At 36.4% G+C, this 17142-nt stretch overlaps 1 protein-coding gene across 3 annotated transcripts in view; it reads left to right on the top strand.

The window, feature by feature from the left end:
• LOC589830 (fibropellin-1) overlaps nt 1–17142 on the top strand; it is a 73678-nt gene extending 56536 nt beyond the window's left edge. For all 3 annotated transcript variants that reach the window (XM_030973526.1, XM_030973525.1, XM_030973527.1), the window contains 13 exons: nt 403–531; nt 1253–1372; nt 2889–3002; nt 3999–4112; nt 5013–5129; nt 8655–8768; nt 9490–9612; nt 11535–11651; nt 12158–12283; nt 13154–13279; nt 14116–14226; nt 14750–14875; nt 15459–17142. In XM_030973526.1, the coding sequence (XP_030829386.1) occupies nt 403–531; nt 1253–1372; nt 2889–3002; nt 3999–4112; nt 5013–5129; nt 8655–8768; nt 9490–9612; nt 11535–11651; nt 12158–12283; nt 13154–13279; nt 14116–14226; nt 14750–14875; nt 15459–15550 (1529 nt within the window). In that variant the 3' untranslated portion in view covers nt 15551–17142. The remainder of the gene's footprint in view (nt 1–402; nt 532–1252; nt 1373–2888; nt 3003–3998; nt 4113–5012; nt 5130–8654; nt 8769–9489; nt 9613–11534; nt 11652–12157; nt 12284–13153; nt 13280–14115; nt 14227–14749; nt 14876–15458) is intronic.

Below are 17142 nucleotides of genomic sequence, written 5' to 3'. Positions count from 1 at the left end.
TTTATCAATCTAACAAGTGTCACTGGTGATTTTACTAAGAAATTGTGAGTTAGAATAGCTTCATTGGAAATGTTTGCAGCGAACATGCAATAAGGAAAGGTATATGCTGATTGTGCGCTGATGCTCTCAGTCACATCCCCAAACCAACTCCTCATCTATTCTAAACCGAAGACTCCTCTGCCATTCAGGAAATGTAACATTTGGAAATTGTAAATTTTATAAAAATTATTATAATTTTGAAGTGTATCATGTATCCTCTGTGAATTTACACGGAGTCTAGGGGATTTTACCAACAAGTTACCTACGAAATGAGGATTGTTAAATGATTTCTAAGATGTTGCTAATCAAAATCTTGTTGTATTGGAGACACCCCATATATGTCATCTCGTTCTCTTTACGCAGAAAACCCATGCAACTCTGATCCATGCCAGAACGAAGGCATGTGTGAGTCGGTTGTGCCAGCAACGGGCCTGCCACCTGTCTACTCGTGTATGTGTCTCAACGAATGGTCTGGAGTTAACTGTGAGCTTGGTAAGGTTTAGACAAGGTTTATATTTGGACAAATCATCGTTTGTGATCATTTCATGCCCGTAGCTAGAGTATTTGAACTTCAGTAAAATTCTGAGTCTAGAGATCTTGAATGGTGAACGTCAAATGCTATGATCGATTCATCTTGCATAATTATGAAATAACAAGACAAAAGAACTTGTTTTTGCTCCGTTTCGATTTTACTAATGATACATAAACTATATCATTCACAGCCTCTGACTAGCGGCTTGCATACATCTTATACATTTGTGCTCGCTCGCTTTGATCGCTTGGAACTAGACCATAATATATATGTAAAATGGTAGTTGACAGTTACTATGAAATAAACAGTATTAAGTATTAAATCGTAGTTGGTGATCACAAGGAATATAAAAGTTCCCTATATGATCTTAACGAATGCTCCACTGCCTTGGACTAACATATGACATTGGGAATACTTGATGGTCCACATCCAATATCACATATCTAATAGATTAAGGAATGTCGAATGAGCATTTGCCACTTCTTCACTGTAAAATATTTTCTTCTTTTTTTCCTCTTTTTCTTTTTCTTTTCCTCATATTTCGATGGATCTTTGCAGGATTTAACGGATACAAAAACAACAAGATATACAAATTATGTGCCTTTGGCTATATTCAGTGATTGCTTGTTACAAGTTGTTGATAACATGTTTCTTGTCTTTGTTATTATTGATATATTCCAGCTGGTGGATGTTTGGGGTCAGTTTGCCGGAATGCAGGTACTTGCGTGTCTGATCCGACTACTGGAGAGCACATACGATGTGATTGCACTTCTTCCTTTTCAGGCGAATTCTGTCAAATAGGTAAGTAGTTTACATGCTCGTAATCCATTATGTTCCAACTTTGAAAACATATATATATAAATGTATATAAAGATATAAAAAAAAACACGAGAAATAATGATCCTTCGTGAAAAAAGAAATTATTTTACGAAATGTATTCGCCCTTAATAGGGCTTTGTCAAGTAATAATTATGCTTGACTTTCGAAATTGTTATGCGTCAAACTATGCGCATCCTATCCCCATAAATATTAAAATGCGACAAGGCGCAAAGATAGAGAGAGAACACGAATAATTACGTCACAAAGAAATGATATATATGAAATATAAATAAAACAATTGAAATAAATATATATAGGCATATATATATATATATATAATAATGATAATTAAAACGATTGAATTAAAAAGCCTGTCACATTCACCAGAAAGGTGTTTTCAAACTTTGACTTTATCATTCAAAATTTCCCCTGGAATGCTGAAATTTCGGAATAAGGTTTTTCATATGAAATTCTTTATCAATAATTAAACGTGTACTATTGTTAATGATCAATACATTACTCAAGCACGAACAGTACGCCCTTCGGTAGGCCCATATTTACGATTTAAATTTTGTTTAAAGGATCTTAAACCTATTAAAAAAGATCTAATATAGGTTTAATTAATACAGTGAAAAATGTATATGTCGTGTAACTATAGTTTGATGCTCTCGAAACACTCATATTGATTTGGGGTTCCTGAGACATATTTGGCAATAAAAGCATCTACTCATACCTACAATGTATCATTGTTTTGGTATTGAGAAAAAAAAACAGTGGTCTTCTGTGGGTCCAAATCTAGACCATATTTTATTGTATTGTTTATAGTGGGTTTTCTACACCATTTCCCTGTTGGAGCCGTCTGTGTACCTAACTATATTATCTGAGAGGAGTGATGTTGTGAATAAGAAGACCATCAAAATGATAAAATGACCAGTGCGTCATGAACTTACTTGGAAGTTGTATGAGTCGAAGTTTTGACAAAATATGCAGTTTGTAGACATTTTAACTTAATGTTTACTTCCTGTAGAGATATTGATAACGTATTGATAAATTATTGATGGTCATAGTGTCACGTAACACTAGCTCTAAAGAAAAACGCACGCATACACGCCCTGGTGAGTGTGAATTTGTAGGGTCAGAGCGCGCTCAAAAAGCTGAAAGATTTTAAAAAAAAAATTGAATCTGATCTTAAATTTTCCCCGCTATAAGGTCGATGTCTTGCACATTTATTTAACTAGAACATTTCTAGATAAGAGTACATAACACTAACCCTAAAGGCAATATATCCTCCAATTTCAACAAACAGCTAATTAGTCCAACAGAAATTTCCCAGTCGGATTATCATTATACACTATATATTTCCCATAGTTAGAATTATCATAAAAGTGTTAGATAGAAAGGACTTGTTTTCAAGTGAGGTCCCAGTGCTAGCTGCAACATTGCGGTGACATGTTAATGTCACTTTCCTTTTGTTTATTCTTTGTTTTTAATCTATTAGCGAAACCCTGCACCGCAATGCCGTGTCAGAATGGTGCACGGTGTGTATCAATCAGTGACAATGACTATACTTGTGAGTGTACAGAAGGATGGGTTGGACGCCACTGCAACATTGGTAAGAAAGATTTACTTCGTTTACACACCTACTTAAACAAAATTTAAGATGTTCCAAGAATGGCAGTGTATGCAACTCAAAAGGTATCATATTTTATCTGTATCTTGTAACATGTTTAACATTACATTTCTATGCCCATATTGAATATCATTTACATTTATTTTGTTGCTATTCTTTAAAAAAGGCTTTATACATCGTACATTATAGATCACAATGGTAACTCATATATACAACTAGAAGCTTGACTATCGCGTCGTGTTCGACCTTCACGTTTATTTCATGGTAATTAATAACGTGTTATTAGACATCGCCGATAAGTTGTACTTCATTCATTACTTTGCTGCCGCGATTGTCAGAGCATTATGATATTCAAGAAGTCTTTCAAGGAGCTTTCACAGGTTTTCAGCAAAGTTAAGAATCATGAAAACGCTTAGAAAGTTATCCTCTTATGATTGAAAAACAATTATAGAAGGGGAGGATTTCTTCTCTCTATGTATTATACTTGGCTGTCAGAGAAAGAATTTCCCAAGGATGGTCCATACAGAAGGATCAAATATCAAACAATCAATCACTTGATAAATTATTTAGTTAGACAATCTACCAATATGTAAATCAATCACCCAATCAATTAGTCAATCAGTCGATCAAGAGCGCAGCTGATTTGACATATCGAAATGACTGCCAGTTTATATCTAAAATTCCAACTTGCAAGTTCCGTGATCATTCCTGTGTACCTCAATAATGAAGTAATGATATATTTTATTGTCCTTTCTATCTTACACCGCAAAATAAAGCAAGGTAACATTTATCAGTAACATTAACATCTTAATTATATAAGATATGAAATTTTAAAGCCTCTATGCAACTCTCAACTGTGCTGTTACCAACTCATTACACATATAGTTATTTACAATAAATTCTAGATAAGTTAATTTTTAAATTCGTGTTTTATAATTTGTATTGTTTTCATTATTTATGCGATTTTAATGTGTACAGATGATCCGTGTACTCCGAACCCCTGTCTCTACGGAGGTACATGTCAGTCTACAGACCAAGGCACCTATTCTTGTACATGTAGAACCGGCTTTAGTGGACCAACATGTGAAGATGGTGAAAATTCATTCATATATTTTATTTACAATTCTCGTAAAAAAATACATTCAACAATCGATTATACATGAGAGAATATATAAACATTACAAATAATATGAAAGAGCCAGCAGAGGCCATTGGCTTTCCAAAGGCTGGGCTCCAATGGCCGCAGATAATTATGCAAAGTAAAGAGAAAAGAAAGAGTGGGTAGTACATAAACAAGTGTGGTGTACAGGCTAATTAAACATTAAGATGTTTATATTTTCGTTTGAATGAGGCCAGAGATGGGCACATTTTTTTTATATCGGTGGGTATTGCATTCCAAGTACTAATCATTTCAGAATATTTTACTGATTTACGTGAAGTATGTTATTTTAACAATGGAATATATTAATCATTAGTATGTCTTGTGTAATGAACCCAGAACCTCTCGTATAATAAGCCTTCTTTCATTTGAATATACCACAATGCTCTAAACAGTGCTTCAAATTAATGGTGTTCATGATCATTGGTTTGGTATTTTAACAATGAAATATATAAATCATTAGTATGTCTTGTGTAATGTGGAAGAAAATCCTTTGTTATTTTGAACATAATACAGAATGGCAATACTTCGCTTATCAGGGGCGCGATCCGACTTTTACCATCAGAATTAGATCTTGTAATAAATAAAGGACCAAGGATGTCGGCACCGTGCAAGCATCGAACCCAGAACCTCTCGTATGATAAGCCTTCTTTCATTTGAATATACCACAATGCCCTAAACAGTGCTTCAAATTAATGGTGTTCATGATCATTAGTTCCCTTTTCCCATTCCTGATCGCAGAATTTCCCAATTACACCTCTGTCCTACTATTTCCTCCGCTGAAATAGTCTGATAAAATATCAATATCATTATATTACGTTGTTTTCCTATAGCTGTTCTATGCGAGAGTCGTCCATGTCTGAACAACGGACAATGCAGTGTGAATAATGCGGGAACACAGGTTTTATGCGACTGCCCGATTCTGTTCTCTGGACCCCTCTGTGAAGAATGTAAGTCGTGAAACATCTTGAAGTCATTAGTGTGGGGTTTCTTAATTAAGAGATATAATGTATATACATGATGTGTTTTTTTAAATATGATTCTACAAAGATCGCACTCATTTTACTAATGTTGAATATGACTTTGCACTGTTTGTATATTTTTGCGATAGAAATTGTATAGGCACCGCATGTCTGTAACTGAGGGGGTACGGGGTGCGTTCGACTAGAGATCCGCTTTATACAACAACAACAAACAGATCCCCCCCCCCCCCCTTTGGCATAAAAAGTCATTTTTTACTGAATTGCCTTAAAACATAATCTAACAACAACAACTCCCCCCCCCCCCCCAAAAAAAAAAAAAAAAAAAAAAAAAAAAAAAAAAAAGACCGGTGCACCGGCTCATCCTCAGGCCGATCTTTAAAACTCCGGCCATGTGCCTGCATTGAAATTACCGATATGCCATTTCAACTCACCGGAAAAAGCGTCATTTTTTAAACTTGTGATAGTTGCCCTTTTCATTTCTGATAAGTGCCCAAGAATGTTATGATTCAATTTATTTTATCCAAATCTGTAGTGTACCTTAAAGGTGAAATTCAAAGAAAATCAAAAATATGTCAACTAATGTATTACTAGAAACTGGTAAGCTAACAGATGGCCATTGTACAAGTTTTAGGTCAACTACATATCAGGTGATTTATAAAAATACAACCACCTCCATAGCAGCTGGGATCAGGCGCGCCGGAAGCAGTTTGGGATTGGGGGGGCAAACATTCCAGGGGGCTCACATTCCAGGGGCAGTGACGTAATGAGAAAAATAAAGTTCGGAAGGGGGGGGGGGGCAGACGAAAAATCTGCATCACCACCAGTCTTACACGTTACATGCAGGTCCCGCGGAACGTTTTTCAAAGTGGAGTATTATCGATCAGGTAGAGGGTAAATTGGCGTGGGGTCCAGAGCATGAGCCTCGGCAGGGGATCAACGGGCTGAGCCCCCGGAAGCTTAGGCTTTTTAGCTATTTAATTACGGTTAGATGATCATCCAGGGGCCCTCTGTAAGGCAATTGACGTGTTCCAAGGGGGGGGGGAGAGCCCCCGGAAGCTCAGGGGTTTTAGGTATTTAATTACGGTCAGATGAGCATCCAGGGGCCGTCTTAGTGCCCTTGGTGTGGTCCAGGGGGCAGAGCCCCCGGAAGCTCAGGGGTTTTAGGTATTTAATTACGGTCATATGAGCATCCAGGGGCCCGCCTTAGGGCCCTTGGTGGGGTCCAGGGGGCAGAGCCCCCGGAAGCGCAGGGGTTTTAGGCATTTAATTACGGTCAGATGAGCATCAAGGGACCCGCCTTAGGGCCCTTGGTGGGGTCCAGGGGGCACAGCCCCCGGAAGCGCAGGGGTTTTAGGTATTTAAATACGGTCAGATGAGCATCCAGGGGCCCGCCTTAGAGCCCTTGTTGGGGTCCAGGGGGCAGAGCCCCCGGAAGCGCAGGGGTTTTAGGCATTTAATTACGGTCAGATGAGCATCCAGGGACCCGCCTTAGGGCCCTTGGTGGGGTCCAGGGGGCAGAGCCCCCGGAAGCGCAGGGGTTTTATGTATTTAAATACGGTCAGATGAGCATTCAGGGGCCCGCCTTAGAGCCCTTGTTGGGGTCCAGGGGGCAGAGCCCCTGGAATCTTGGGGGTTTTAGGTATTTATTTACGGTCAGATGAGCATCCAGGGGCCCGCCTTAGGGCCCTTGGTGGGGTCCTGGGGCAGAGCCCCCGGGAGCGCAGTGGTTTTAGGTATTTAATTACGGTCAGTTGAGCATCCAGGGGCCCGCCTTAGGGCCCTTGGTGGGGTTCGGGGGCGGAGCCCCTGTAAGCTCTGGGGTTTTAAGCATTTAATTACGGTCAGATGAGCATATTTTATACCTTATTTGTGACATTGGCAGGTCACTTATTTTTTTCTTCGTCTTTCTTTCTTTTTCTCTTTAACATACTTTTTCAAAAAGGAGGGGGGGGGGGGGGGGAGGGGGGCTCGAGCCCAGCCACTTTGCAGACCAAGACCTAAAGGCTTCTAAATAAGCGTATTTCGCCTGACTGTAATTTGGGAATTTCTTTTTTTCCAACAAACGCATAAAAAGGTATGAATTACAAAAAAAATGGAGAAAAATTCCCGGAAAATCATGTCACAACATCAACATTTGCAAATCACTTGTTTCGAATAAAAAATACATCACCCCCCCCCCCCCCATCAGTACGCCAGCGTTCAGGGGCTCATGTCTTCTCATCTTTTATAACAAAAAAACGGACACGCTTTCCCATTCTCGCACAATATGTCCACGATATGCGCGTATCGCTATTATATAGAGACCTCCATTGATAAATCCCGTATAGGTGGCATGCGCAATGTTTATGAAATTTAATTCCTGTTAACTTTCCTTTTTCTTTGAATGGAATTGTATATGTGATTTAATTCAGGTTTTTATTATTGTTACGTTCTTTTTGATTAAAAATACAAACCATGTTTACTCCTTTACTGTTTGTTTGTTTTTGTTAAGGGGGGGGGGGGGCGTTTAGGGGGGGCAAAAATGCGTTTTGCCCCCCCACTTTTTTGACTGGGGGGGCAACTGCCCCCCCTGCCCCCCCACTTCCGGCGCCTATGGCTGGGATATACGAGAAACTGATTCGCCGGAAAAATAACGATGTTTTAATGACGTCCCTATATGGACCAATACTGCCCAAGCAGACGACATCCCATAGAGAATGAACATGATTGCAAAGCTATTATATGTCAAATTATAATGAGTTTAGTGTATATAAATGTAATGGCATGTCAAACCATTCAAAAGGGGATATGACCCGATTCTGATATCTACAATCTTTTGCTTGTAAATACACAGGATAGGGGTTAATTAACAATCAAAGAAACCAGACTTTCAAATTGAAACCCCCCTGGAATGATATTAAGGACGGCATTTGTTCCCTCTTGAAACGCTGAACATACCGCGGTGGGTGCAGCTGAATATACAATGGCGTCTTTTTTTGTTTACAAGCGACAGATTCCATTATTTCTGTATATCTGCATTTGTCATCAAAATAAAAACTTGCGCGGGGTTTAGAGTGAGGCAATAGATTATACATTTAGCCTGACGGTAGTGAAGTAAGAGAAAGAACTCAAGAGAAGATGAAAACACAGGCACTGAAAATGTGTGAGATGTCATGGGACATCGTCTGCTTGTGCAAATCATGTCCATACTGTACTCTCACACAACTCAGCAGCGTTCGGAGAGCTCTTCAGGTGCTATGCTGGGGGTGGTTTTAAGCGTTTTTTAATTTATAATAATCATTACTTCGAATGTTTCCAATCATTGAATTTTGATAACCTTGTCGAATCAAAGTTTCAACTTTGCAATAATGAAAAAAAGTTAGTTTTTAAAATCAATGAATATCTACTTTAAGCTCAAGACCTGGTGTTTTCAAGCAACTAACTCTCTCTCTCTTTCTTCCTCTCTCTTCCTCTCTTTCTATACGTATATATTGATATTGAATCATTATTCAGCTGATGAGTGTGCCACCAATCCCTGCAGAAATAATGGAATATGCCGATCAAATGGAGTTACCTTTACATGTCAATGCGATATCAATTACACAGGAGATCGTTGCGAAAACCTAGGTAATATTATCTCCAAAACTCTATTATCACATGCTATGTATTTCTTAATTCTTTTTCATGAAATTCAGTTTGAAATCTTGTATTTGTATTTTATTTGTTGAATTTTAACAAAGCACTCTTTAAAGGAGGAACAGCTTTGACGTGCCCTTTTTGTATCTACTCATTTAAATGTAAATTCGGGTGTTGCAAAGGTAATTAAGGAGTCAGGCTTCAGTCTAATAAGTCCTTGATGTAAACCAATCTTTCGGTTATATACCTTGGAATATACAACATTTCCTGGATCACATCTTATCATGGACGAGGAGCTATTCAACTGGACTTCACAGCTTGCTTGCTTAGACCCTGTTTGACTTACAGTTCAAGGATACCTGCTGGTTGCTGATTAAACATGCATTTCTATTTTTGCAAAAGTGTGTCTTAAATGACATCCTCTTTCATGATACAATTTAAGTGAAATTTTGCCATCAATTATTTGGCGAATTTGGGGCTCCCAACACTTTAGAGGGGCTTTAAGCGACGCGTTGCTGCCACGTTGCTGTTTATTGGGGAAGGGGCTAGTGTCTATGTAATTATAATCCACTGCACCTCATTTGGCTTTGGTTGGGGTTACTAGAATATACAGGCTGATATTTACATACTGATCTTCTTTTTTTGTTAACAACTTTCCTAAAATTTGCACTTCTTGGTTCTGACACATTTTTGATTTTGTTTAACCATTAAGTGTCCGTGGTGAGATGTAACGAGGAATGTAGCGGTAACGGAGCCTGTATTCCAGATGAGGATGGTAACTTTGTGTCGTGTGATTGTTTTACTGGCTTTACTGGACAAAATTGTCAGACACAAGGTAAGCAGACATTTACCAATTGATAAGTTATTGTGCTATTTTACTAGCTGTTCAGGTAGGATATCTTATTCATTTTGTATTTTTATATAATCACCAGACTTCATGTCTAGTTTATGCCTGGATTACATTTGGACTGCAATTAGTCTACGGAGCCCGTATCCTGCCTGTATCCCCTTTTCCGTGCGGGCAAATGTAAACTAAGCATCAGCTATAGGTAGTCATCAGATAAGCCTGGAAAGTAATAACGATTTACATTGTGAGTAGTCATAGTCACAGGGTGTAAATCGTTATCAGATGTAAGTTGTAATTTGACCTAAGTTGTAATTTCTTAAGTTGTTGGTCCTAATAGAATCTGTAAGTAGAAATCAGATGTAAGTTATGAATGGTCTTTAGATTTATACTAAAATTGTTATAAAATGTAGGTACATATAGGCCCTAATTAATTGTAAGTTGTCTTCAGATCATGAAACTACAAGCTGTATAACGTCTTCATAATGAATTTTGTATACGGGATGTAAGTGGTACAGCGTACAGTATCAAGTAACGAACACAAAACATATAGCAATGATTTATCAGGACTTATATATTAGTCATCAGATGCAATTAGCCAATGTAGGCATAAACAGGTCAGTACATTATAGGATTTCCCGGCCAAATTCGCGAGTTTGTCATTCGAATTCATTTACTTTGCATTTAAGTAAGCGCAGATCAGCTTTGCCATGCCAATTATCATTCAATTTTCCCGATTTTGTATTTAATTTAGGATTTTAGTCGAAGGATTTGATAGATCTGTCATTCAATTTAGAAACTGCCCAACTAGCATTCAAATTAATTGTCACTTGTCGAGGCGTCATTTTTATCATTCAAATTAACACCTGTCATTCGTATTCGAATTATGTTTATTCAAGTTAGGAATGTTAGGGGGAAGAAATGCAACACACGTTTACAGTTTTAAAAAAATGCAATTAAATACGTGATTTTCCATTGGGGCCTTTTCTGGTATTCAATTAATTTTGAGGACAAAGCATATGTGTGTAGTCAGACATTAGGTAAAGAAGGGGCGAAATCAAGGGATATGGCATCTCTGAACGGACATGTTCATATACCCTGGAAAAGTGGGGATACAAAAACACCTACCCCAGTCACAATATTGTACCCTTGATAAATTTATGATGAAACACAAGACAAACAACTTCCTTACATGAAAATTTACACAAATATTAAGACCATCAAGTCCGTAGATGTAAGTCTTTTTTTTAACAATCAAACTTAAAGGGTGATGAATATCTGATAAATCTAAAAGTATATGAAGAGTATAAATGCAAGAAAATTAAATAGGATGAAATACACATGAAAAAACGATCTTGAAAGAAAAAGAATGAGCTATAAAAAGTGTTTAATAAACGAGAAATTTATATTGACCATTAATTTTAGTGCACAAAGTGCTAATTTGAATGCTACAAATGAATTAGAATGCTAAAAGTACACCATCGCGATGTCAGACAATCGTGTTGCGCTAAATCGAATGACCAAATAGCGAATCAAGCACTTTGTTCATTAATTTGAATGAAAAATACATAGATTCTAACGAAAACTTCATAGATTTAAAATCAAGAAAAAGGAATATAAACCCGAGATATACCCGACAGCACTAAAACCGTCGAATTTGAACGCAAGACAAATTAATTGTAATGACAAACTCGCGAATTTGGCCGGGAAATCCTATACATGTATTTAATACCAGACTCAGATCGTAAATAGCTTCTCCTAGTACACCGCAAGGAGAGACAATTCATATTTTTAACGTGACCCCATTATGCGACATTCTTGGTATGTCTCATCTCATGATATTTTATTGTTATTATCATTAAGCAATAATATAAGCGATTAAAATGAAATGTATATTTTTGTTTAAATTGCAGTGTCGCCGTGTGATAGTATACAATGTTTGAATGGTGGGACTTGCTTTACAGCCGCGAATAATGGGTTTGTTTGTTCCTGCAATAGTGGCTTCTCTGGAACGCTATGTGACATAACAAGTAGGTGGTTTCATAAATCTATTCAATTCATATAAATTTATAAGTGCTTATATAATTCACTTGCATAAACATTATGTTTGTACACACATGTGAGTAGTGCACCAAGGGAGAAGGTACTTAGGAGAAAACAGATATTGATGATATTTGTGTTTGTACACAACAAACGGGAGAGTTATCGGCGAATACGTTACATTCCACTGACCGAACCGTCAATTTGAGATTCGCATAGCAAGTGTGTTCTATTCCCGAATTACAAATTAATTCAGATCATCTGCACTGTTTTTTTCTTCAATTAAATACTGATTAAAAGGCAGAAGAATGACAATTATTTCACGCATCTAAATTTGTAAAGCATTAAAGGGAAAAGTGGCACTTTAAATAATGTTCCCTTTTATGTATAGCACAATGTATGTTGTTTAAATATAACAATTAATGCAATGAAATGTGAAAGAAATTATTACACAGTTTTACATGACGTTTTCCTCTTTTATTTCGGCCCACTGCAGACACTGGTACACCTACTTGTAGTAATGCAAACACATGCTTTGGTAACGGACAGTGTGTGCTTTCGGGCAGTACTGTGAGCTGCGATTGCAATTCTGGATACACTGGACAATTCTGTCAAACAATGGGTAAGTGAGTAACAAAAATAGGGGGTGGGGGAGAGATTGCAGAAGAGATTATGATGAACTGTTATATTTAAGATTACAATACATTAAGCTACTTTGATCATAATGGTCTTTTGTTTAGGACTCAGTTCCATATACACCATAATTATGGCATTCCCATTTTACCCACAGTATTCAAGGGATTCTTTCCTACTAAGTACCCATTTACTTTACCACCGTCAAAAGTGACTAGTAAACACAAGATTGACGGATCATAGAATATTGCACTCCTCTTTAAACAAACAAAAAATTATAAATCAAATAGGGATTAAAATTATTATGCCATAAATATATCAGAAGAAGGAATAAAAATAAGCTTTCTGCCGTCATTTTTTTTTTTTTTTTTTTTTGCGGCGGTTTACTGCATCACGTCTGAACGGGTCTTTAGATGGGCCATTGTCTGTGTGATACATTTTTTCAGTAATATTTCTGACCTACCTGAAAAATTGATTAACCATACAGCACTTGCGATTGATGCTCTACAAGTTTATGTTTCATGGAGAAGCGAGGTGTTAACCAGTATATTAAAATTATACGCACCATCATGACCATAAAATACACGGTTAATGTCATATTCAATAATCATTGTTGTGGTAAGGAGTCATCTTCGCAGTTTATGTCCTCCTATATAATATATGTCAGCAGACAATGAGTCATTTGGGTTTCCATATTTAAAAAGAACATGACTTTATATTGCTCTCTCCTTCCCCAAGAGATGAAGACAGAAGCACTGTGGAAGAAGTCAAACAAAGTTAAGTGAAGAGAGGAATATGTTACCCGAAAATGATTGTTTTCTTGATTCAGCTGTTTGTTTACCAAATTGTATGTTATTAGATACAGTCGCATCACAGTGTAATGAAGTTGTGTGTTTGAATGGAGGATCATGCTTTCAGAGCACGACTACTGGTGAATATATCTGTACCTGTATAGCTGGCTTTACAGGAGACACATGTGGAAATGGTAAGTATATTTTGCATTAATATACATCAGTGGGGGCTTTAGTAAGAATTATCAACACAAGCTGTTACTTTTCTATTAGTCTCATTGTGACGAGTATTCTTTTTGGAAAATTACCCTCGTTCCATATCTCATAGGTCAAGCGTCCATGTAAATAAGTTAGATCTATACAATAAAATGCCTGTCCAAAAAAAATATATATGACAGTAACAGATCATTCGATAGTTAACAGCTAATTGGCAAATTAAATGCATGGTCTCATGTTCGCTTCCAACCAATCAACTGATTAAGGTCTACGTCATCATTTTGAAGAGATTGAATGTACAGTGTGTAACAGTGAAAATCTTGATGCATGGTGTCCATACATGCATGTTCAACAATACTATCGTCTATGAAGACTCATTACCTGTAACAACTTATATTACTCTATGCAAAATCCTCAGAGATATTTAAGTTAAGAATTATGTCACATCTTCCATGAAAGAAATAAAAGTCAATGGAAATTGTTTAATATAATGTCCATGAGTAGAATAAGATTCAAGCGTAATATCTATTCTCTTCGATATTGGTTCAAGGGATAAACAGCACTTCTGTGTGAGTATTTTATGTATGCCTTTAATTTGACTTATATTGTATCAATTGTTTGTTGTACTAAATTAATTAATCTTCAAGTTATTCCCAAACTTTTTTCCCCTCGAACATATGAAGGTCGATCAAATTCCGAAAAAATAACCCCAAACTAAACAGGAAGGGTGTACCGACTGTTAATTCGATCAAATTCCGAAAAAATAACCCCAAACTAAACAGGAAGGGTGTACCGACTGTTAATTTCCATGCAGATATTCGAGCTTGCAGTCCAAATCCTTGCCGTAATAATGGCTTCTGCTCAGCGACTGGTAATGACTACAGATGTGCTTGCTTGAATGGCTACACTGGAACAAATTGCGATGGTTAGTATGATCAATTAGTACTTCTTTTCAGGGGTTTTCAAATATCGATGAACATGGTAAACAAGGAGCGGGATCTTCCCCCGGTGTGGCCAATTGCATTGAGATCATTTTTTTTCGAGGTTGTTTTCGATCGGTATGCTACTGTCTTGTCCACAGTTAGCAATAAAAATAAAGTATGTGTGTCATGATTCGAGTCACAGCCGCAGCAATTCGACGAGACATTGATCCACATTGTTGTCATCCTCCACCCAGGTGTAGTGAATAGGAACTGTTGGGATAGTTAGGGGTGTCATCATAAAATAGTGACTGAGTTGCCAAGTGGCTCTACAATCCTTCCATAAGAGATATAACCTTCTTATTATTTGTATCATTTTCTTCAAACCTGCTTTAATTTCTTTTAACAACTTACTCATGTTATTAGAGGGCTGGAGTTCACCTCAGAACAAAATCATTTCCATTAATTCTTTCTGACGATTTACATGGAGATTTTTTCACCCGCCAGTCATTATCCTTTTTTTTGCAGTACCAACTAGCGCCAGTTGCTCACCCGACCCCTGTCAAAATGGAGGAAAGTGTTTAATCTCTTCAAATGGAGCAGAACCTACATGCAGTTGTCCAGTCGGATACAGCGGCACCTCTTGTCAAATCCGTATGTACCATATTGTTCAGATATCTTAATTCCTCACAGCCTTTCATATAGTTCAACAATAATTTTATAACTCTCTGTCTCTCTCTCCCTCTCTTCATCTCTTCGATTTCTCTCTTTTCATTTCTTCTATGTACCTTTACTATGTTGAGCTCCCCCTTCCCAGGTAAATGTATACAGAGCAGGTTGGTGACCTACTGGTACCATAAACGTATATCGTGTCAATGTTATACCAATGAATATTTATTTCACAATGGGTTGATTACATTCGTTTCTTTTCAATATGAGCTGTAATAGTTAATGTAAAATTGACACAAATCACGTCAATTAACTGAGCTGCAAAAGTGATACTGAATAATAATTCTAAGAAAAGGTGAGTTATATAATGTTATATTAATTCATTTAATGTACTGGTACATTGTATTTTACCTTGAAATGCTTAGGATATATTTAAATCTGTGCATTTGGTTTTAACTAAAGCATAAATAAAGAATAAACTGATAAAGATTAAAAAGTACATTCGTTACATAAAGTCTATATTACTTGTAACTTAGTATCACTTTTGTTTCCTTCTTCTGATTTACAGCTCCAGTAGGTGCCCATGCCACCAACATAAAGATGTCAGCTTGGGCCCTCCTGCTTGGCATTATCACGCTGCTAATGGGTCTTTACCAGTGATACTATACCAAACACCTACTGGTCCGGAGCTCGCTAAATCACAGTCATTTACCATTAAAAAGTTGCCAAATTACAGTTGGAATGAGGGATATTGAAAGAAAGCATTTTGTTATTATTTGTATCATATTTCTTCCTAGGACAGAGTTGGCTACTTTAAAACACACACACATATAATTATATGGTCACTGAATCATAGGTTCATTTCTACACTTTATATTTAAATGTTTCAAGAGTAATCTTAATTTCAGTATTTATCTTGTTAGTTGTATTATCATGGTTATGGCTTTCATAAAAACTTAATGTCTTAACTTTTTTCTTCTACCTCTTCTTCTACTTTAAAAAAAAGTGTCTTCTTATTTTTTACTTATTTTTCTTCTTTATAATTATTAAATAACAGTTACATGGGTTGGATTAGATTTGATTGTAATAGGATAAAATATATTGAAATTTCTACAGAGTCTCTTTTCCCTCCATCTCCCTCCTCTCTCTCTCTCTCTCTCTCTCTCTCTCTTTAAATGCATTAACAATGTAACATGTTTTACCCTCATACCCCCACTTTATATCTTAATACTACTTAGTCAACGTTATGTATATTTTTTATTGGGGTTTCAAGATACTAAACTGCATGCAGAGGGTCTATACTAATGCATGTAATGATCACATCGATTGTAGGATATTATACCTTTTTTTTTTAAGGTTTCATTTATTTTTGCTATTAATTAAGTACTGTACTTGGTGTAAGCATTACGATTATCATGCATGAACAAAATGTTATTACTCTTGTCTTTTCATGTAAGAACAGTTTTGAAGGCTGTTTAATATATATATCCTTTTTTAGCTATGGTTTATATACTATTCTTTGTGGTGGTGGATTTTAGTATTACATTCAGGACAAAATTACTTCTATTATACGTATGGTAAATGAATAATGTAAAAGTAATAATTCAATTAAAACGAGCATCAAAAAAAATATAGGCCTACGATATACATATATGAAATTGTTTTTTTCTTCTAAATCTCTATTGTTTATGTTATATCTGTTATGCTATTATGATGAAATACAATGTATAGACCTCTAGTAGAGTAATCGCGAAATATTATTAATGCCAAGGATATAAGGTTAAAACTGTGTACCTTTGACTTAAATTAGATTTGACAGATAGAATTACTGGAGAACCACTATATATTTTTCATAGTATCGGTACCACTAACTTTATATAATTAGGAGGGGAATGTTTTGTACATCCAAACAAAACTGACCTATCTACCAACGCTAAGTACAAATACAATGCAACTTATGATTCACATGTACGTGTACATTCATATCATGTTACAGGGTACAGCACATCTCAACTCCTACTAAAACAATGAACTGATACTTGTTTAATGATATAATAATACAGTCAGTCTGTATACAGTCATGTTTAGACAGATAATTGTTTGAGACATCAATAGTAATGTATATTCGTTATATTTTGGCTAAAGCAGGATCTCCAGGTTTCCTATTTATATCAGTACTGCTACAGAACATTTGTAACGGTGGTGGCATGAACAATATACAAAGAAATATATTTTATTAAACTACATGCATA

Source organism: Strongylocentrotus purpuratus, unplaced genomic scaffold (assembly GCF_000002235.5).
Source record: "Strongylocentrotus purpuratus isolate Spur 01 unplaced genomic scaffold, Spur_5.0 spur5_scaffold_6, whole genome shotgun sequence".
Lineage (NCBI taxonomy): Eukaryota > Metazoa > Echinodermata > Echinoidea > Camarodonta > Strongylocentrotidae > Strongylocentrotus > Strongylocentrotus purpuratus.
This window is presented reverse-complemented; position numbering and strand designations above follow the sequence as displayed.